The sequence below is a fragment of the Staurois parvus genome, unplaced genomic scaffold (genome assembly GCF_062004578.1).
Source record: "Staurois parvus isolate SC_StPar_1 unplaced genomic scaffold, SC_StPar_1.0 ptg000289l, whole genome shotgun sequence".
Classification (NCBI taxonomy): domain Eukaryota; kingdom Metazoa; phylum Chordata; class Amphibia; order Anura; family Ranidae; genus Staurois; species Staurois parvus.
In genome coordinates this window covers 931,636-955,167 of record NW_028318085.1, presented here as the reverse complement: position 1 = coordinate 955,167, position 23,532 = coordinate 931,636, and the positions used below count along the sequence as shown (strand labels likewise).

At 45.9% G+C, this 23,532-nt stretch overlaps 1 protein-coding gene across 2 annotated transcripts in view; it reads right to left on the bottom strand.

Annotated features, from left to right (window-relative positions):
* Positions 1-301: 301 nt before the first annotated feature.
* LOC149458284 (uncharacterized) overlaps positions 302-23,532 on the bottom strand; it is an 80,325-nt gene continuing 57,094 nt past the window's right edge. Inside the window, exons 8-11 of one of the 2 annotated variants that reach the window (XR_016313476.1) lie at positions 20,195-20,425; positions 3,759-3,900; positions 1,602-1,793; positions 302-859 (exon numbers count right to left, since the gene is read on the bottom strand). Coding sequence is in view for 1 of the 2 variants with exons in the window: in XM_089682418.1 (XP_089538544.1) it covers positions 785-859; positions 3,759-3,900; positions 20,195-20,425 (448 nt within the window). In the remaining variant the exon portion in view is untranslated. The remainder of the gene's footprint in view (positions 860-1,601; positions 1,794-3,758; positions 3,901-20,194; positions 20,426-23,532) is intronic. The other variant, XM_089682418.1, reaches the window with a different exon arrangement.

Here is a 23,532-nt window from a genome sequence, read left to right as displayed (position 1 = left end):
AACTCAAAAAAGCCTATGAAAAAGGTACCAGGGGCATCTCATGGGGCCCACTACTGACCCCGGGCCCTCGGGCAGTGCCCGAGTTTCCAAATGGTCAGTCCGCCCCTGCATATCTCTAACTCTTGGAGGCTCAGAGAATAGGATAGCAGATGTTTAATAAGTTACTGATCGATGCACAGAAACCCGTTGGCAATGGCTTTTGTTGTAAATTTTCCAGAATGAATAAACCCAGCCTGTCTTACAACATTTTCCAGGAGCTGTGAGGCTGGCCTCTACACAAGTACAAAGCAAAGCTTCAGTATCAGTGTTATCTTAATTGTTTTATCTATTGCAAGGATGTTCAAGACAGGAGTGTATGAATTCACTGTATGGTTGTGACATGATACATCAGTCTGTAACAGTCAGTATGGGTGTTTGAGCAATCACATGATGGACACCACAATAAGTGCTACACGCAGAACATAATTCATCCAGTGTTCCTTTTCCCCCACTTGTGAATCCAGGTATTGTCTATACAGCGCTGGATCTCACATTCCGTTGCTATGACCTCACAGTCCGTTGCTATGACCTCACAGTCCGTTGCCATGACCTCAGCTTTTCACAGTACTTGATCATCTGAAGTCTTTAGTCCGTGCACTCAGTATTGTTGCAGTATCTGGTAATGTTGCAGGGTCGGCACCGTGTGAGGAAAGTGGTCAGATTGTGCAGTATATATGCACCACCATTAGTTTCCTCGTTAGATATTCTCAGGAGCCTCTCCCAAAAACTCATCTCATTTTTGCGTCTATGCGGTCCAGCTCCGCTCTGTGTTGACCAGCTCCATTCCCTCGAAATAAGAGTGGGGCCTGCGAGCGTGGAACTGGAATGAAAGAGAACATGTGAGTCCAGCTGCCTTATTCCATCATTTGCTATTATACAGAGTGGGCGGTCTTAAACACACCCGTCAGAAAAATAAAATCACCAGTCCCCCTGCCCCAGGCACCTATATGTACTTCATAAAGTCACCAGAACAGGTCGTGCCCTGCTTTATGTGACAGTGCTTGTGCCGGGTGATTGGTTATTCATATCCCAAACTCTGCATTGTGGATAGGCAGGTATAATATTACAATGTTCTAAAACCCCAAATTTGTAGAGAACAATGGTAAAGACAAGGCATGGGAGGGTGTCTAGGATGGGATTTTTTTCTTTTGATTTGCTTTAAAGCCCAATTTGATTTTGTTGGGATACAGTGTTCATGTATTTTGTGCGACAACTACATCAGTATTCAGTAGAGATATTTACTTCAGCCAGTAGATGGCAGTGTTTATAAGTCTGTAGTTGCATCTATGGTATACTCTGTCTTTTCTGCTTCACTGCAACAAGGAAACAGGAAAGGTTATTCTGAGAAAAGACATCTAGTTTACCATAGACACAGCTACAAACCTATAAAACAGTGCCATTTACTGGTTGATGAATATACAGCATCGCTACTGAATACTGATGTAGTTGTGGTTTGCTTTAAAACATCTCCGGGCAAAAGAAAAAAAAAAAAAGTTCCCTTACAGTTGGGTTGTGCCCAACTGCTAGTTTTGTCTAGGTGTGAGCAGAAAGCTTATACTCACCCGATCCTTCGAGTCTTTGGAAAACAGCGCTCCCCCACGATCCAGCGGTGGACTGTTCCTGGTCTATGGAGCCTGCTCTGGGGGTGATGACGGCAGGAACAGTCCACTATTCCAAGACTGCTGGAGCGTGGGGGTGCCAGGCCGTTCTTGTTCTGGGAGGATCAGGTAAGTATATCTTCGCTCTCCTCTCCCCTAGAAAAAAAAAGAGCAGTTAACCCATGCAAGTGTGATCACAGCCCTACTGTATGGGAATTCCCCCCCCCCGAGTTGGGCTTTAATCACTTCTTATAGTAATTGGGCTATGTAGGAAAAAGCTAATAAGCACTTTACCATTTTAGGTATTTATTATGAAGCACACAGGTTTTTCAACACCTTTTAAAAAAAAATTACTACTAACTGAACTTTTTTTTCGACAGTTAGATTTATTGCTCATGTGCTGTATGCTATCTTTGTTAAACAAATGCACATAAATGACAAAGAATTCCCAGAGCGCTATGGATTAAGCTGAGAGAGCGCAGAAGTAATAATTATCTTTCAGGCACTCATACTGATTGAAACCTTGGATGAAGCCTTAGGGTCTGCATTGATGCACTTTGGATTTGCATTGATGGGCATTTGACATCAGTTTTTGACTCTTCTGAGTCAAACTGACAAGTGCATTTAACCTCCTCCTAAGCTGCATGGACCTGTATCAGACTGCTTTTGCATTTTATTACCTTGCAGCAGTTTTGACCCACACAAAAACCCACTGACAGAAGCCCTCACAAAGGGAGGAGGAGTAGCACTCTGCCTTATTCACGTGTGTATAGCTTTTTGTCTTGAGCTACTGAAAACTATAAACAGGCTTTTTACAACAGCAGAAAAAAGGTTTGCATAATATGTAATTAATTTACTCCACCTAAAGAAAAAAGGAAACTTTTTTTAGTCCTGGGCCTAACAAAGAAAGACCGTACATTTACAAAACCACTAAACATTCTCATTAAAGCAAAGCTGGTCTTTCTGCCCTTGCCCAATCAGGTCCAAGCAACATGTTTGTATTATTGTCCCAACTCAGCAAACACTTACGTTGTCTTTTCTACCCCGCAGCTCTCTTTAGCTTCAGGACATACCCAGTACTTCTGGACATGAAGGAGCATGACCCAAGCAACAGTGCAGGGCCACCTGCCACTGTTGCAGGGCAATCCATAGTGCTCACCCCCCCCCCCCCTCCCATGCCTCACAGTTGTAAGCTTCTGGTGCTGAAAGGGTTAATATCAGCACTCATCAAGAGAACCAGCCATGCCTGCCTTTTCCACCCCCTCTTCTATTCATATAAGCCGTAATATAGCTTCCATGAAGGTTGTAGTATGGATTGTATGATTGGAGGAGGGTGGGAGGAAATGGTGACCATAGTTGGTACTGTTGAGCGCCTGCCACAGGTCCAGCACAGGTATTGGTATGGGAGGGAAGAGGACAAAGGATTCCAACTACGACAGCCAGCAACAGCACAAGGGACACTTTGCATTAAATATAAGTATTGTCCCTTCTGCTGTTTGGTTTTTTTTTTTTTAAAGCCTAGACTTATGCCGGCCATACATGGGTTGAAATTCGACCGATTTGTCATCCGAAAATGGGACCTAAGAATAATTGGCCGATTTTCGCTCTGTTAGTGGGTCAATGGCACTGGCCGATTTTCGTGGTTCCTCCCATTTTCGGTGATCGGCATGTAGGAAAATTCGTGAAAAACTACTGATTTTCGACTCCATGATGGTCAAATCGTACGATCGTTTTTCCAAAAAGAATATGCACATGAGCCGTGACCTGGAAGGAACAGAAGTTTTGCCTGTTATATGGGGTGAACCGATTTTCGAAATCACTGATGGCACCATCGGATTACCGAGCGAATGATGTTTTTGATTTTTGGACGAAAAATCGCTCGGAATTCGACTCATGTATGGCCTGCATTAGGCTTTAAAGTGAACCTGTTACTTTGTCTAGAATGGGCAAAGTAGAGATTCACCTAAAGGAAGGAATACTGCAATGTGCCGCCTTAGACTTGATACGTTTTCCCATATTGAATAATTTTTGACATTTTGATGGCGGTCAGAAGCATTTTCAGGCTATACTCACAAATAAAACAGTCGCTACCAAACACAACCACTATGGGGCTCCACTTACTGGAGACTGTAGAGAGAGTTGGTGCAGGATAGGGAATGGAGTCCAGTGAATCGGTTCCATCGGCCAGCTGCACACTGACACGTCACTTGCCTTACCAGAATCAACCATCAGGTCATTGACGCTGCTGCAGCTCGTTTCCAGCCTGGAAACAGCAAAGTTGTGTTTATATTAACATTCTAAAATTTACAAGATTATAAAATGTCGCTGCTCCACCATGTCAGCTGTCACATGCAGAAGAAATACCAGGAGTATTAAAGGGGAACTCCAGTGTCTATAATTTACAACAAAAATAAATGACAAGCCTACACCAGATAGTGCGGTGGTAGTACATTCATTTATATCTCATTACACCAATTTCGTTGTTTTCCTATGTTTAGTATTCTTTTGCTTTCAAGGGCTTTTCTAGAATTCTAAAAGTCCCCGGTCACCACAAAGGAGGCGTTGTGTTCTCATACATTGTTCATCATTGCAGCATTATATTGCTGGTTGAGCGTGAAGTGTTGCCTTACGTTGGCTGTGAATGTATTAGTACCTCCTTAGCAGGGGCGGACTGACAACTCATGGGGCCCCCGGGCAATAGGAGATCATGGGACCCCTGTGTCCTTGCCCAAACTCAAAAAAGCCTATGAAAAAGGTACCAGGGGCATCTCATGGGGCCCCCTACTGACCCCGGGCCCTCGGGCAGTGCCCGAGTTTCCAAATGGTCAGTCCGCCCCTGCTCCTTAGATTGGTGGTAGGTAGCGTGTAATCCAGGGTGAAGTTATTATCAACCCTGCAGTGTTCAGTGGGTTCTCCAGCTCTCTTCCATCATGTAGGTTGGCAGGAGGAACCAGTGAGAGCTGCGGGGGACACCAGAGATTGACACAACAGGAAGTGTCAGTTTCTCAGTGAATGTCTCAAAGATTGTTACTGAATTAAAGTGCCAGTCTAGAAACGAGAGTGGTGGGAAAGGTAACATTTTTTTTCTTTTTATACAGGTGTATCTTTTTTGTTTTTTTTTAGTTTAGTTCTTTTTTTTGAGATATAACTAAAGGCAAAACGTTTTATTTTAGATTTGGATAGAGTGGAGAGGGATTCAAACAACTTTCAGGGTTTTGTTGCTGCCTTTCTCCAAATTAGGAAGATTCACTCTCTCTCATCTTCCCAATCACCATTGTCTCTAGAAATGAAAGCAAGGTTAAATCGAACATTCCAGAGCGAGAATAGAGGGGAATCTTGCAATGGGGTGACTTGTTCCTATAACAACTGTCTATTGGGGAGATAGGGCTCGTTCACACTTGACTCATTTCTAAGGCTCGCCAAGCGCCCATATAGCGCTAGGCATTTGGGAAGCATTTTTAATGCTTCTCAAACTCCCCAAATGCCCTATGCGCGTTTTTGAGGTATTTGATAGGCATTTGCCAAGCGTTAAAACCGCACCACAAGCACCTAATATGAAGTTTAATGGTATTAACGCTCCACAAACGCCTCGCAAACACTTGCCAGGCATTTGAGGAGGGTCATCATAGACTTGAATGGGAGGCTTCAACTCCTCCTGACTAAATATGAGGCGTAAATTTTTACGTGTCGCTAACGCTTCAGTGCGAACAGCACTGTGTGCTGCCATGTGCAGAATTTTCCTAGGCGTTTTAAGAAGCGTTAAAAATGCTTCCCAAACGCCTGATGCCTGCTGACAAAGCTAGTGTGAACGTAGCCTCATACTGTCATTTCCTGCTGAATTTACAGGACAGAGAGTGAAGGGAAATCTTAAAGCGGAGCTAAAGGCACCAACTTCTCTAACAGTCTGGGTCCCTTGGTGGCCCCAGCATCTTCTTCCCAGGTGCTGGTCTTCATGTACCTCCGCTGGCCAGGGCAGGATGACATTAACTCACCATCCCGGCACACAGGGACCGTGCCTGTGATGTAAGCCGAGCTCCACATGTGCAGAACACTGAAAGCAAGCAGGTAGGTGTATTTTATTGCAGAAGCATGTCTTTTATGTGATAATAGCAGGGGCGGACTGACAACTCATGGGGCCCCCGGGCAATAGGGGATCATGGGGCCCCTGTGTCCTTGCCCACACTCAAAAAAGGCTATGAAAAAGGTACCAGGGGCATCTCATGGGGCCCCCTACTGACCCCGGGCCCTCAGGAAGTGCCCGAGTTTCCAAATGGTCAGTCCGCCCCTGGATAATAGTCCACTGGCTCGCTGTCTTTGTTAAATGCCTTTAGTTCTGCTTTAGTCCTCATGCACACGGGACGTTTGCATGAGGACAACACTGGTAACATTAGCTGTATAAAGTCAGGTTAACAATGGGAGTTTTTCAGGTGTTTTTAGCGTTTTTTCATTAGCATTTAGTCGTGTTTTCCCAACTTTGCGGTTTTTAGCTTTTTTTTTTTTACCCCCAAAAATTTTTTTGGGGCAAAAAAAGTCCAGAAACGCCGGTTTGCGACGTTTTACCACGTTTTTCAACATTAGAGCGTTTTTACAGCTAAAAAACTCCCCTAGAAACCCACTAGTCCTGGGTTTTTTTGTCCAGCCAATAAACATCCCTGCCAAAAAACATTGATTACAGTCTGTGTGTGCATGGACACATAGGATAACATGCCGGGGATGGACACGTAAGATAACATGCCGGGGATGGACACGTAGGAGAACATGCCGGGGATGGACACGTAGGAGAACATGCCGGGGATGGACACGTAGGAGAACATGCCGGGGATGGACACGTAGGAGAACACGCCGGGGATGGACACGTAGGAGAACACGCCGGGGATGGACACGTAGGAGAACACGCCGGGGATGGACACGTAGGATGACACGCCGGGGATGGACACGTAGGATGACACGCCGGGGATGGACACGTAGGATGACACGCCGGGGATGGACACGTAGGATGACACGCCGGGGATGGACACGTAGGATGACACGCCGGGGATGGACACGTAGGATGACACGCCGGGGATGGACACGTAGGAAGACACGCCGGGGATGGACACGTAGGAAGACACGCCGGGGATGGACACGTAGGAAGACACGCCGGGGATGGACACGTAGGATAACACGCCGGGGATGGACACGTAGGAAAACACGCCGGGGATGGACACGTAGGAAAACACGCCGGGGATGGACACGTAGGAAAACACGCCGGGGATGGACACGTAGGAAAACACGCCGGGGATGGACACGTAGGATAACACGCCGGGGATGGACACGTAGGAAAACACGCCGGGGATGGACACGTAGGAAAACACGCCGGGGATGGACACGTAGGATAACACGCCGGGGATGGACACGTAGGATAACACGCCGGGGATGGACACACAGGATAACACGCCGGAGATGGACACACAGGATAACACGCCGGAAATGGACACATAGGATAACATGCTGGGGGGTATACTGGCTGTAGAAAAAGACTGTCAAAAGCCAAAAACAGCCGCTGTAAAAACGTCCAGCTTGCATGAGGACTTAATAAAACAAAGGTGGTGAAAAAACCCCACTGACAGCAGTTTTAACTCTTCCTTGCTCTAAAGTCTTGGCTTTATATATACTTTGCTGTGACACCTAACACTCCTACTTAGATTTGTGTGTTACCATCTCCCAACTGCAGTTGCAGTCTACACAAACAGTCCTAACAAAGCTGTCTGAAACTTGCTGACATCTCTGCAAATACTTTGTAAAGGTCCATGCCCATGGCCCCCTGTGCCCATACAACGTAAAGTTTGAGCGTATTTTAATGCCCAGAAGCCACAAGTGGATATATACCAATCAGCCATAACTTTACAACCACTGACAGGTTAACCCCTTCACACCGGCGCCTCCCGGCCCTTTAAGGGTTCCAGAAGCCGGGAGGCGGGGTTTAGGGTCCTGTGACCACTGTGACGCGCCGTCACGGTGGTCACGTGATCGGGAAAGGTCCCAATCGAAAGAGGAGATCAGGACCTTTCCATGACACAAGACGTGTGCTGGGAGCGCGCAGGGCATGCGCTCTCGACACATATGTCCTTTTTTAATAGAATGCAAATGTGCGGCCGCTCGGTGTCTAGGCCCAGATGCCGGGAGGGCCGCACATTTGTGTGCAGCCGGCATGAAGAGGTTAAATGAATAACATTATCTTATTCCAGTGGCATCTGAACGTGGGTGGGATCTATTAGGCAGCAAGTGAACATGTTGTCCCCAAAAATGTGTGGAAAGAAAAATATGGGCAATCCAATTTGTTGCGTATCGGGCTGCGAAGCTGCAGACCAGTTAGGATGACACGTTTCAAAGCCATGCAATGGGAGTGGGAGCATCAGAATTGGACCACGGAGCAATGGAAGAAGGTGGCCTGATCTGATCATTCACATTTTCTATAACATCATGTGGATGGCTGGGTGAGCGTGCATCACTTACCTCAGGAAGAGATGGCACCAGGATGCACTATGGGAAGAGGGCAAGCCAGTGGAGGCAATGTGATGGTTTGGGCAATGTTCTGGGAACCCTTGGGTCCTGCCATTCATGCGGATGTTACTTTGACACGTACCACCTACCTAAACATTGTTGCTGACCACCCCTTCATGGAAATGGTATTCCCTGATGGCAGTGGCCTCTTTCAGTAGGATAATGCACCCTGCCACACTGCAAAAATGCTTCAAGAATGGTTTGAGGAACACTACGAGTCCAAGGTGTTGACTTGGTCTTTAAATTCTCCAGATCTCAATCCAATCAGGCATCTGTGGGATGCGCTGGAAAAAATAAGTCCGATCCACGGAGTCCCACCTTGCAATTTACAGGACTTAAAGTATCTGCTAGTGACAGCTTGGTGCCAGATACCACAGCGTACCTTCAGAGGTCTACTGGAGTCCATTCCTTGATGGGTTAGGGTTGTTTTGGCTGCAAAATGGGACCTACTTAATATTAGGTGAATGGTCATATAGTTATGGTTGATCGGTACTTGCAAAAACCAGTGCATGTGTACAGATGTAGAACCCGGTACGCAGCCATACTTGTCTCGGGGGGCTTTATGGGACACGTGATTCCCTGGCAGAGAAATATGCCTGACCCTTATGTTGTTCAGCCACAGGTGGCCATATACATGAGCTGTAGAGCTGGCTGTACACACGGCTCTTATACATGTTAAAGCAATGTGCATAAACCCTAACAGAAGCAGATAATAAAATTGTTCTGAAATCCTCTCCACATATGTAACCGGCATACATTGTTATTTTCTGTATAAAGTGTTAGTTCCTCAATAATACTTCTGTAACAAAGCTGCTCTATAACAACTGAGCCACGCAAGCTGTACATGCAAAGAATGACCGAGAAACCACTGGATCCACCTCGTCTGTAGAAAGGCTCTCATGTTCTATAGTAAAGCATGGAGTCGGCACTTTCTGTGCATAGCCTTCATTCATACTGTTAATCCCCAGAGATTAACCACTTCAAGTCCGGACACTTTCACCCCCTTCCTATCCAGGCCAATTTTCAGCTTTCAGTAATATAACACTTTGACAGTTGCGCGGTCATGCAACACTGTACCCATATGAATTTGTTAGCATTTTTTGAGACAGATAAAACTTTATTTTGGTGATATTTATTCACCGCTGGGATTTTTCTTTTTTGCTATATAAATGAAAAAGTCCAAACATTTTGAAAAAAAAGTGTTTTTCTTATAAAATTTTGCAAATAAATACTCTTTCTTCATAAATCTTGGCCAAAATTAATTCAATTATCTTTTTAGTAAAAAAAAATAACCCAAATTAGTTTATAACCAAAAATTACAATTATTCAAAAAAAGTTTTTACATTTTTATTTTATTTTTTTTATATTATTTGTTTTTTTTACATACTGTCACCCTAGCAGTACAGTATCACCATAGTGACACTGTACTACTTGTGGGGGGTGATGAAGATTTTTTTTTACACTGATTGCTTTTACACCCATAAAGGCTGTAAAAGCAATCATTTCTCCTTCTCTTTGGCTGCATTCTTGCAGCCATTGAAAAAATACTGTTTGAGCTGTGATTGGTCACAGCTTGTCACATGGTACAAGGCTGTTGTGAATAGCCCTGTACCATGTGATCTCTGTGATCATTCACAAATTTCACACATAGTAAGCAATGATGTCAAGTGACATCTTGCTTACTACTGTTCATGTGATCACTGATTGGCCAATCAGTGATCACATGATCGGGACCTCACACAGGGGTCCCGTACAGCAATCGGTGATCACGGTGCCACACGCTCCCAGGGAGCACGCACAGTCCAAAATGGCGGGCGCTGTTTATGAAAGGCAACCCGCCCCTGAACTGCCACCGTCCAGCCGTTTATATACAACGGCCGGACAGGAAGTGGTTAAGGGCAATGCTGCTGAAAATTTGTTACCTTCCACTGACTACTAAATCTGAAACCAAAATGGAAAATTCAAAAAATCTGGCTAATTCGATAAAACAATGAATTATACTTAAAGTGGAACTGCGCTGTGCCTGAGCACCACAAACCAAATATGTTATTTAATTATTTTGCTGAGAAATCACTTTGAAAAACACCCCCTAGCATTTTTGAGCCATCTTGAGTAAGGGCAGATGATTCATGTAGCATTTACTTCCTTGAATCCACCTGTCAATAGCTCAGGCATGCAGGTAGAAGGGTGTACTTAGGTGAGAAAACCCTTTTTTACATTTTTTTTGTTTTTGTTCTGTTAACCCCTTACCATCAAGCCCTGGCATCCCCTTAACTGGACTATTACGCCTGAGGGGGGGAGCAAGACAAGGTTTGTCGGATCATGTGACCACTGTGATTGACTGTCCTGCCAGCTCCTGATCATTGCTAGAGACTGTGATGGCTCAATCACTGTGTTGGGGTGCACAGTAAGCATGTTCCCAGCACAGAAACCTCTCCACGGACACGGCCACTGCTAGCAATTTGACATCCATGTGGGTGCACGATCCTGAACGCAGAAAGTGTGCGTTCATTTGTAGGTGAGGTAAGGGCTCATGAACACAGGCGTTCACCTCTGAGTATAAGCTCAATCCTTTGCTTGACTTTGGTTTCGCTCTGACAAGTCGCTATCATGGCACAAGCAGGTACCTGGGATATGGTGATACCTGATGAGGCAGTTGACCTGTTCAGGGATTTACTAAGTAGTATGGCAACGATCAGGATCATTTTATTTCAGGTACTTATATAGTGCTGTCAATTTACACAACACTTTACATATATATTGTACATTCACATCAGTCCCTAACCCTCAAGGGGTGTACAATCTAAGGTCCCTAACTCACATTCATACATACACATACTAGGGACAATATAGACGGGAGCCAATTCACCTACCAGCATGTCTTTGGATAGCCCTGGGGCTTGCACCATTGATTAAACTGGTTCAAACCCAACACATTTTGGGGCCAGATTGACTGCTCTTTCATCAGGGCTTAGGAAATTCGACTATGGTTAAAGAATATGTTACTCCATCATTTCCTATTCCTGATCTGTGCCCGGATGTATCATGTACTTGTATTAAAAAGTATCCTGTTCTCTTTGTATTACTTCCTTTTTGTGAAATCTCTCGTGTTCCTGCCAGTCCCTCTGTTTTTCTATTAAAAATTGGCCATGCTAGGCAGAGCACAGTGTGGTCAGTTTTCTGGCTGTGCTGAGAACTCCTCCCCTTCCCACAGCCATTCACTGGGAAGATCAGTGTGCTGCTGTTTCTTCTTCCGAAAGTTTTGCCTTTCTGTTCTACTTTAAATAAATAGGCAGATACTAGACAGATCTGTGGTTTTCAGCTTGGAATGGTTTAAAAAAAAGTGTTGAAAAGTAGCATAGAGCAGTGCAGTCGACATCCCTGAGCCCTGATGAAGGGAGAGTGTTTGGCTCCAGAAACATGTTAGACTTTTTTTTCCTACAGTAAACCAATTTTTTCATTGAAAGCTTTGGCCTCTTGGAGGCTTATCTGGCGCTCGAATTGGACTTTATATGTGTTGGATCCTCTAAGTGTGCCATCGTAATTCCCGACTCTTTCCTTGTCCATCTAAAGGTTCTGTGTGCCCCAGCTCCTCCTGTTACATTCTCCATCTATCAAAAAAAATCCAGAAAGATGAGCCTTGGCCCCTTCTAATGGCCACAGCAATGGGGCAACCCCTGGGATCTCATTGCAACGATTTGGTACAAGCCAAGTGATAGAATCCCTGGGAAATATAAAAAAAAACTGCCAGGTGATTTCATTCTCCAGCATCTACAGAATATGTAAACCCAACATTTCATATTCCTGATTTGTGCCTGCTGTAACATGTACTTGTATGAAGGAGTGTCCTGTTCTCTTTGTATTCCTTCCCTTGTGTGAAATCACTGGTGTTCCTGCCCATCTCTCTGCTTTCTTATTAAAAACTGACCACACTAAGCAGGAGAACACAACATGCTCAGTTTTCTGGTTGTTCTGAGAACTCAGCCTGCTCTCCTCCATTTATCAGACTTGTCCTGACAACCACCCACCCACAGCCTTTCACTGGGAAGATCGGTGTCCTGCTGTTTCTCCACCTCTAGCTCTTATCCATCTGAGAACAGAGGGAATGTGATCACTTATTTTAAAAAAGGAAAAAGGGTATTTATAATGTTTTTTATATCTATACACAAATGGTTTACCTGTCATTGCTATTTTACACTGGGTTGTTTTGGTGAGGGTTTACAATCACTGCAATATTGGTTTTGAATGGACTGACCCAACAGCTTATTTTCTGAGATCTGAATATTTGTGTCATAGAGAGACCATAGAGGGTTAAAGCTGGCCATACACTAGTAGAGTTTCGTTCAGAATTGTTGGAAGAACAATCATTTGTGGGCAGCACAGTGGCTAAATGGTTAGCACTTCCACCTGGCAGTACTGGGGTCATTGGTTCGAATCCCAGCCATGGCACCTCCTGCCTGGAGTTTGCATGTTCTCCCTGTGCCTGTGTGGGTTTCCTCCCACACTCCAAAGACATGCTGGTAGGTTAATTGGATCCTGTCTAAATTGTCCCTAGTATGTGTATGTATGAATGTGAGTTAGGGGCCTTAGATTGTACACCCCTTGAGGGTTAGGAACTGATGTGAATGTACAATATATATGTAAAGCAATTGACAGCACTATAGAAGTACCTAACATAAATAAATTTGAATTTCTAATTGATAGTGAGGCCAAATGAACAATTGTTTTCGACCCCAGTGACGAGACAATTCAAAGGAGCAGGATGGAAATTTTTTTTCTTGAACGAAATAATATCTATCAGTTAATGTGGTTTTTGTTTGAGAAAGTCCATTCACTCCAAAATCGAACGTTAAAACAAAATATATTTGTAAGCACCTTCGAGCGACATTTGTCAAGCCATTGAATGTACTGAGAATTTTTGTACAAATTTTCATATGATCATTTGCTTGAAAATCCACTATAGCTTCCAAATGTCTATCATTTTTGCAATTTATTACCTTTTCTTTCTGTATGGCACTTATGTACGCAGTTCATTTCTCATGTTTTCTCACCAGTACATATTCTGTATTACCCATTGAATTTTTTTCATGGTATATTTCTGCTGGTCATTCCATATGTTTTTGACTGACTTTTTTTTTTGCTGTTTCCTATTCCATAATAAAACTCTTTGTAAAAGAAAATCCACTATAGCTTAAGTTTAGACCTGAGTTTTTATTAAAAAAAAAATAAAATCATAAAAGCATTGCATTTTCACATGATCCACAACACCCCTTTAAGATCACTCTGAAAATCCAAGTCAGTGAGAGAAAGAATGAAAAAAAAAAATCCATATTTAAATTCAGCACTACCTGCCCCCTGACCTGAATCTCTGCCTCCCTGCTGAGGTGTTGCAGAGCACCTGGGGGGTGAAGCAGGTTATGCGGCCACATGGAGGGAGTCAGGCCATGCTTTGCTGAGTGCTAATTGATTTGTTTGTTTTTATGCCAATCAGACACTCTTCCTGATTCCATCATGTCTGTTTAATGGAGCACAGGATGGAAAAACGCAGCAGGGAAATAAGCCTTTAATTAACCGGCAAAAATCACAGCTATCTATTAAATTCGTCCCTGTCAGAGACGCACTGCAGAGGCCACAGACAAAAGGGGGAAATGGAAAATGCCTATTTATGGCAAAGTGACAGCTTCCTATGGTACCCCAGGAGGCAGGACTGGACACATGATGAAAGAAGAAAAAGTGAATGCTGTGTAAGCTCTGAAAAGCCAAAGAAGTTGGAGACGGGGACCAGCATAGGGAAGGAAAGGGGACTTTAATAAGGGCAAATGTCATCATTTAAACTGACTTATTACTTCATTCCATGTATTTATATAGCCCCAACAAATTCTGCAGCGCTGTACATTCACATCAGTCCCTGCCCCCCCAAGGAGCTTACAATCTATGGTCCCTAACTCACATGCCTACATACACATTCTAAGGCCACTTAGAGAGGAGCCAATTAACTAACCAGCATTCTAGAGAAAGTGATGGGAAATCCAATATTCCAATCAGGACTCCTCTTCCAGTCACAACTCTGCGGAGATTTCCTCTTACTTCCTATTGTATCTCCAGGACAGGAAGTAAAGGGAAGTCTCGCCAACAGGACACTGGCAGCAAAAAAAAAAAACTGGTAATTTGACCCTTTTCTACTTAAAATAATCCCTTTCAGTGGATCCCATTCCCCCCCGCAGGGGTTCAATGCTTGTTAAGTCTAGGGCAGGGTTTCTAAATCTTTTTACCGTGGAAGAACCCTTGGCAAAAAGGGATCTCGGGGAACCCCTAAATTCATGTTTAATGTTCAGATTTAGAGCTCATCTATCTTTGATATACCAACAATTATTATTAGAAATAGCGATAAATAATAGAATACATATTAAAACTTACCTCCTTTATGTGAAACATGTGCTTGCCTTTTCTACACGGATGCTCGATTCTAGGTTCAACTTGAATCCAGGGGGTCTAGCATGGCAGAACACAGGGGTGCAGGACAGCAAAATTTGGGGTCAGGAGGGCACAGCATCAGGGTTAACAGCAGGGCACTATACTGGGGTCTTGGGGGGGGCAGCAGGGCACAATATTGGGGTCTTGGCGGAGGCAGTAGGGCACAATACCGGGGTCAGGAAGGCACACTACCAGGATAGCAGCAGGGCACAATACTGGGGTCAGGAGATCACAATATTGGGGTTAGGATAGCACAGTTCAGGGGTAGCAGCAGGGCACAATACTGGCCTGGGGGGCACAGTACAGGGGGACAGTAGGGCATAATACTGGGGTCAAGAGAGAACAGTACAGGGGAGCAGCAGTGCATAATACTGGGGTCGGGAAGGCAAAGTACAGGGGTAGCAGCAGGGCACAATACTGAAGGGGGGGGGGGGTGTGCACAGTACAGCGGGGCAGCAGTGCACAATACTGGCGTGGGGGGCACAGTACATGGGGGCAGCAGGGCATAATACTGGGGTCAAGAGGGAATAGTACAGGGGGCAGCAGGGCATAATACTGGGGTCAGGAGGGAACAGTACAGGGGGCAGCAGAGCATAATACTGGGGTCAAGAGGGAACAGTATGGGGGGGCAGCAGGGCATAATACTGGGGTCAAGAGGGAATAGTACATGGGTAGTCGCAGGGCATAATACTGGGGTCGGGAAGGCACGGTACAGGGATAGTCGCAGGGCATAATACTGGGTTCAGGAAGGCACAGTACAGGGGTAGTCACAGGGCACAATACTGGGGTCAAGAGGGAACAGTACAGGGGTAGTCACAGGGCATAATACTGGGGTCAAGAGGGAACAGTACAGGGGGGCAGCAGGGCATAATACTGGGGTTGGGAAGGCACAGTACAGGGGTAGTCACAGGGCACAATACTGGGGTCAAGAGGGAACAGTACAGGGGGGCAGCAGGGCATAATACTGGGGTTGAGAAGGCATGGTACAGGGGTAGTCACAGGGCATAATACCGGGGTCAGGAGGGCACAGTACAGGGATTAGTAGTCGTTAGTGCAAAGGTGGTTTCCTCGTGAAGAGCAGCGCAGGGAAGCTGCTGTACGTATTCAGGTGCATTGATCCTGCCGATCCTCCACCCTCACTCTCTAGCCCTCCTTGTCTGGGATGGACAGGAGAGCAGGGCCATCAGGAAACAGGGAAGAACAATTAAGTATGCTGCTTCCCTGTGCTGCTTTGCAGTGGGAGGAGGAGATGGAGGGTCATTCAGGTAGGAATGTGATCCACCCATCACCTGCCTGCGATGGATGGGTAGGTCGCGGCAGAAGCCCAGTTAACAAACCCTGGTCTGGGTGTTACAGTATAGGCAGAATGACTTACCTTACACCCCAGCACTCCCCTCCTCTGCCTGAAGCTCTCATCTATGAGCAGAGCCTCAGCATCATCACATACAACACATGGACATTAACCCTGTACTGTATGCCGAGGAGGCTGGAGTGTGACCAGTGCCGTGTGCAGGCTGCCGTGGACGGGTTACGGTGCTGAAGGGACCCTGCTGGAGTGAGGGAGGAGGTAAGTATTTACAACTTATTATTTGCACCCCCTATCCATAAGAAGCATTTAACCCTTACAGTGTGTGTGGGGGGGGGGGGGGGGGGCGGCTATGGCAAGGACAAATGTTTTTTTAATTCCTGGAGTTAGACTTTAAAGCTTACTATTACACTGGAAATATTGTTGTGAAGTATTACAGTGCAGTGGAGCCAAAATATGTGATGTCAGAAATAGGATCTGCTGCGTTTTGCATTCTAAAGCAGGCCAAAGATAAATCGAATCTTAGCTGATTCAGTAGGAACCGGACGAGATTTGATCCATCTATGGGCAGGCTGATTGTACCCAAGTCGATCCATTGATCTAATTGGGTACAACCAGCCAGCTGGATTTTTAACATGCAATTACTGCTGGCAGCTACACCCGCTAGTAGTAATCATTGTGTTCTGCTGGCCAGGAAGACTCCCTGTGCACCGCCCCCAGCAGAACACAATAGCACTGTGGGAGGCATGAACACAGTCAGTGTTGATGGGGGAATTGAAGGAAAAGAAAATCGATTCATCTATGGCTTGACTCTGGATTACTAGCTTGCTATGTCTAGGGATTAAAGTACAGTCCGCAGTACTGACCTTACACCCCTACTCCACTTACTACTACACTGGAAATACTGCTGTGAAGTATTACAGTGCAGTGGATCCAAATTTGCAACAGGGCCCCCAGTAAAGTGTATGTGATGTCAAAAATAGGATCTGGTGCATTTTGCATTCTAAAGCAGGCCAAAGATAAATCGAATCTCAGCTGGTTCAGCAGGACCCGACAAGATTTGATCCATGTGCGGGCAGGCTGATTGTACCCAAGTCAATCCATTGATCTAATTGGGTACAACCAGCCTGTTGGATTTTTAACATGCAATTACTGCTGGCAGCTATAGCCACTAGTAGTAATCATTGTGTTCTGCCGGCCAGGAAGACTCCCTGTGCACCCCCCCCCCCCCCAGCATTGTGGGAGGCATGAACACAGTCAGTGTTGATGGGGGAATTGAAGGAAAAGAAAATCGATTCATCTATGGCTGTGACTGTAGTGAGTCCGAGTCTCTTCACAAATATACAGCTTTTTGAAGTTTCCGCCTCTCGGGAAGGTGCAAATGACTTCTGGACCTTGTATCTGTCACACATTCTGCCATTCCCCTGGCATTATGAGCAGCAGAGTGACTTAGTGGTTAGCACTCCTGCCTTGCATTATGGGTTCTTTGGTCCGGTTCCCAGCCAGGACATCTGCATGGAGTCTGCATGTTCTCCCTTATGCTTGCATTGCTTTCTTCTGGTTTTCCCACATTGCAAAGACATGTTGGTAGGTTAATTGGCTCCTGGCAGTAATAGGGTCGTTGGTTTGAATCCCAACCACGGCACCACCTGCCTAGAGTTTGCATGTTCTCCCTGTGCCTGCGTGGGTTTCCTCCGGGTACTCCGGTTTCCTCCCACACTCCAAAGACATGTTGATAGGTGAATTGGCTCCTGTCTAAATCTTCCCTTGTATGTGTATGTATGAATGTAAGTTAGGGACCTTAGATTGTACGCCCCTTGAGGGTTAGGGACTGATGTGAATGTACAATATATATGTAAAGAGCTGCGTAAATTGACGGCGCTATATAACTACCTGAAATAAATAATTGTCTGAATTGGCCCTAGTATGTCTGTATGTAGGTGAGCCGGGAACCTTAGATTGTAAGCTCGTTGATGGCAGTGATTGATATGAATGTAAATTGTTGGTGATAAATAAATAAATGTAATCAATGAGCTGCTTATTCCAGGTCTTCTGATGTAGAACACGGCGTTGTCTGTTGACGTGTGTGAAAGGTCATGCCGTGTGCCAGTCTGTTGGGGTTACATGTGTCCTCTCAGTGTGAATCTCTTTGCACATCCATTGATCTCCCCCCCCCTCATCCCGCCACACTCCTGCCCTCCACATCCTCCCTGCAGTAGCAGCCGCAACACTGGCAGCTCGGAGAGGAGTATAACCATGACAACAGCTCGGCCAATCACAGCACGGCGTTCCAGCACGTTCAGAATACCTCCACAGCTAAGGTAGCGGGGTCTCCGAGCTGCTGGAGGATGTAGTAACCCCCGCAGTGCTGGACTGCTGGGAAAGATGACTGATTAAACATTCGCTGCACATCCAGCCGCCGCTGAGCGCATGTGCGCAATCACAGACATGCAAATGACACATTTGTGTCTGACTTTTCTTTGCCAAGACATTGCTATTCCTCTCCCGACTACAGAATCAGATGATGACTATTAGAAAGAGACGGCTCAGGCTGAGCTAGCAGTGATCCCGAGGAAAGTTCTAAACTTCCTACTGTAGGGGATAACAAGACTGCGAGGAACGAGCCGGACCGCCGGCATCAGGCTGATGGAGGACAAAGCTTACATAGACAATTCATTTGGGGAAAGCAACCTGATAATCTCTTTTCTTCTCCCAGTACAGGGAAAGCAAGAATCACATTGGCTTCCAGAGGCAACACAGACAGTCTAAAGCCAGCCATACATGGAACGAACTTCGGCCGGTTCAGCAGGGACCAGCTGAGATTTGATCCATGTATGGGTAGGCTGATTGTACCCAAGTCGATCTATCAATCAACTTGGGTACAACCAGCATGTCGGATTTTTTTACATGTGGTGGAAGGAAAGAAAACCGAATCATCTATGGGCTGCCTTAGACTGTCAGATACATGGAGTCCAGCCACACCTGTCAGTACCACTGAGCTGAGCTGCTGCATTCTACTGGAGATTCATGGGTATACACTATCTAAGGCCTCATTCACACGGGCATACCTATCCATATACCTGTTTGAAGGGTTGTCTTTGCCTGGACAGGATGCAATAGACATGAATGGGAATGCCTGCACACGGATACATGGAGCTAACACAGCCACTGGTCCCAAATTGGCAGCCATGCATGTGCAGATGCATGTCCCCGAACACATGAACACAAGCAGTATGCATTCAAAGACACAAACCCACACAGTTGTCAAATTGGGACCAATGGCTGTTTTCCAAAAGACATGAATGGGACTACCTGTACATGGATATGAACTAGGCACAACCACTAGTCCCAATCTAGCAGCCATGCATTCAAAGACACAAACCCATATGGCTGTCAAATTGGGATCAGTGGCTGTTTCCCAAAAGACATGAATGGGATTGCCTACACATGGATATGGACTGGGCACAACCATTGGTCCCAATCTGGCAGCCGTGCAGATGCATGTCCCCGAACATATGAACACAAGCAGTATGCATTCAAAGACACACACCCACAATGGTAGTCAAATTGGGATCAGTGGCTGTTTCCCAAAAGACATGAATGGGACTGCCTGCACATGGATATGGACTGGGCACAACCACTGGTCCCAATCTGGCAGCCATGCATGTGCAGGAGCATGTCCCCGAACACATGAACAAAAGCAGGGTGCATTCAGAGACGCACACCTACAACGGTTGTCAAATTGGAACTAGTGGCTGTTTCCCAAAAGACATGACCGAGACTGCCTGTACAAGGATACATAGAACAGGCACAGCCAAAACTCAATGAATGGGACTGCCTGCATGCGGTTGCACAGAACACCTGTGCATCCCAGGAGGGCAAAGATGGCCCTGCGCATGGTTATATAGATAGGTATGCTCATGTGACTTAGTCCTTAGATGTCAGGTGAGTGTGGAGCAGTGTAAGGCTACATTCACATGAGTGTTTTCCCATGGTAAATCCCAGAAGCAGGAATCTACTGATTCCTGCTGCTGGGTGTGACAACTGTGACAGGCTGTTAGTGGCTGTCATGGCTCTTCACACAGCCAGCTATTACCTGCAAAAGGCTGTAGAGTGGACAGGAAATGCCTATTATAACTTTTTCAGACCTTGTCTTTTCCAATCCTGTTATCCCAAGCTTTCCTGAATAGTCCCCCCCCAACCTATAATTCCCGTAGAGAATGGTGAATGGTACCTGGGAGGGGCTCGTGGCGGCTGCTGGGCTGGGTTTGTTGGAGCGTTATTCCGGGCGCCGTCCTGACAGCCACACACACAGCTCCCCAGGGCCTGCAGGGGAAAGACTTCTTCAGAGCTGCTGAAAGCCGGATTGTCCAGAGAGTTGATGGAGGCCGAGGTTGTAAGCCACGTCTGAGAGGGACACCAGAAATGAGTGGGGACGTCATCAAATCTGCTGAATCTCCTGTAGCTGAGAACAGACACAGTGTCAAAGTCAACTTAGATCTTCTTAAAGTGACCTTCCCATTGGCTCATGCAGAAAAAAGTAAAAAGGATCAGTTACCACCCACCACCACCACCCGCAGCATCATATACTCACCTTTCTTTACTCGCCAATGTTGCGTTTGGTTTCTGGGACTCGGGAAAGAAAACCCTGTGAAAACCGGGGAGTCAGCAAACCCGTAGGTGACGATCTACTAGTAGATCTCGGCCAGGTGACTGGTGGATCGCGGTCTGAGCTTGCTGACCCGCCATCCCAGAGCATCAGAGTGCAATGCAGAGGGACTACTTGTGAAACTGAAGCGGTAGAAGGGAGCATGAGCCGAATAAGTCGATGCCTCCTCTGTAGTGCCGGCTCCTGTCCCATGCGGAGTGATACCAACTGCACTCCACCTCTTATCCCGGCTAGCAGTCTCCAGAGTGGGGCCAGCAGCAGGAAATAAGAGATCTTCAGGTCAGTGTGAAGCAATACACTGGTCATAATAGTATAGGTCTGCTTTCACACTGAGGCGCTGCGGTTTACCCACACCGAGGGTGCAGTGCAGTATACCTGCGGCTTTCCTGCAAGTTTGCTGCGCTTAGCCATGGACTTTTATTATATCCTGCAGGTTTGGTGCATTTTCTGAAAGTGCATCACTTGTGCAGGATATAATAGAAGTCTAAAGCAAAGCGCAGAGAACCATGGAAAGTCGCAGTCGCAGCAGGAGTTACAATGCCTTGAAAAATATTCATACCCCTTGAAATACAACCAAACACGTAAAAATATTTTAGTGGGGTTTTATGTGATAGACCAACACAAAGTGGCACATAATTGTGAAGTGGAAGGAAAATGACAAATGGTTTTCACAATTTGTTACAAATAGATATTTGAAAAGTGTGGCGTGCATTTATATTCAGCCCCCTTTACTCTGATACCCCTAACTAATATCTAGTGGAACCAATTGCCTTCAGAAGTTACCTAATTAGTAAATAGAGTCCACCTGTGTGTAATTTAATCGAAGTATAAATACAGCTGTTCTGTGAAGCCTTCAGAGGTTTGTTAGAGAACATTAGTGAACAAACACAATCATGAAGGTCAAGGAACACACCAGACAGGTCAGGGATGAAGTTGTGGGGAAGTTTAAAGCAGGGTTAGGTTATAAAAAAAAATATCCCAAGCTTTGAACATCTCATGGAGAACAGTTTGAAAATGGAAATTGTATGGCACAACTGCAAACCTACCAAGACATGGCTGTCCACCTAAACTAACAGGCCGGGCAAGGAGAGCATTAATCAGAGAAGCAGCCAAGAGGCCCATGGTAACTCTGGAGGAGCTTCAGAGATCCACAGCTCAGGTGGGAGAATCTGTCCACAGGACAACTATTAGTTGTGCACTCCACAAATCTGGCCTTTATGGAAGAGTGGCAAGAAGAAAGCCATTGTTGAAAGAAAGCCGTACGAAGTCCTGCTTGCAGTTTTCTAGAAGCCATGTGGGGGACACAGCAAACATGTGGAAGAAGGTGCTCTGGTCAGATGAGACCAAAATTGAACTTTTTGGCCTAAAAGCAAAACGCTATGTGTGGCAGAAAACGAACACTGCACATCACTCTGAACACACCATCCCCACTGTGAAACATGGTGGTGGCTGCATCATGTTCTGGGGATGCTTTTCTTCAGCAGGGACAGGGAAGCTGGTCAGAGTTGATGGGAAGATGGATGGAGTCAAATATGGGGCAATCTTAGAAGAAAACCTGTTAGTCCGCAAAAGACTTGAGACTGGGGCAGAGGTTCACCTTTCAGCAGAACAACAGCCCAAAACATCCAGCCAGAGCTACAATGGAATGGTTTAGATCAAAGCATCTTCATGCGTTAGAATGGCCCAGTCACAGTCCAGACCTAAATCCAATTGAGAATCTGTGGCAAGACTTGAAAACTGCTGTTCACGGACACTCTCCATCCAACCTGACAGAGCTTGAGCTATTTTGAAAGAAGAATGGGCAGAAATGTCCCTCATTAGATGTGCAAAGCTGGTAGAGACATCTCCAAAAAGACTTGCAGCTGGAATTGCAGGGAAAGGGGGTTCTACAAAGTATTGACTCCGGGGGGCTGAATACAAATGCCGCCACACTTTTCACATATTTATTTGTAAAAAATGTTGAAAACCATTTATCATTTTCCTTCCACTTCACAATTATGTGCCACTTTGTGTTGGTTTATCACATCAAATCCCTATAAAATACATTTACGTTTTTGGTTGTAACATGACAAAATGTGGAAAATTTCAAGAGGTATGAATACTTTTTTCAAGGCACTGTATACACGTTGTCATGGTTGGTGGGTGTAGCACCTGCCAAGTATGACCCATTCAAGTGAATGAGGCCGCTCTGCAAGCGCCCTAGAGCCTCCAAAAAAGCAGCTCTGTAGGAGTTCTTGCAGTCATTGGGAGATGTACCTTTATTGGAATAAATGTAGATCACAAGGAAGAGCCAGTGTGTGTAACAGGACAGCCTGGGTCAGGATAGACGCCCCGTCCGCTCCGATGGAGATGGCTTGAGGCAGAGAATGCTCCTGTCACTGCGAGGAACATGTGACCGCGTCGTCCCGGGATGCCATCACCATGGTCTACGGAAGAAGCGAGAGGGAGGATCCAGCATTGGAACACAAGCTGGGATGGAGGCCGGTAACCTGGACAACGCATTTTGCGTACATGCGTCTTATCAAGTCCCTTGCGGGACTTAGCGGGGGGGGGGGGGGTTAAAAGCTTGGCTCAACTCTGAGGTTTTACCGCCTCTTACCCTTGAGTGTGAATGAGCCTCTAGGGCTCCTTTGCGATGCACACGGTTTTGGTGCAGCGGGGCTGACCTTTTAGGGTTAAAACAGGCGGTAAGGGGGCAACATATTGCCTCCCAGCCATCTGTCCTCTGGAAAGTGAACCACCGCAGATTGCTTTTCAGAGGGGTTGCGGATGAGCCCTAAGAGGGACTTTCTCTGTGAATCAGAGACAATTGACAGCAGCAGTTGTGATTCCTTGTCTATAGTCTGGAAAGTTCAGGACAAAAAGGGAATTTTAGATGAGAGCTGAATGTGCAGCTTTCAGAA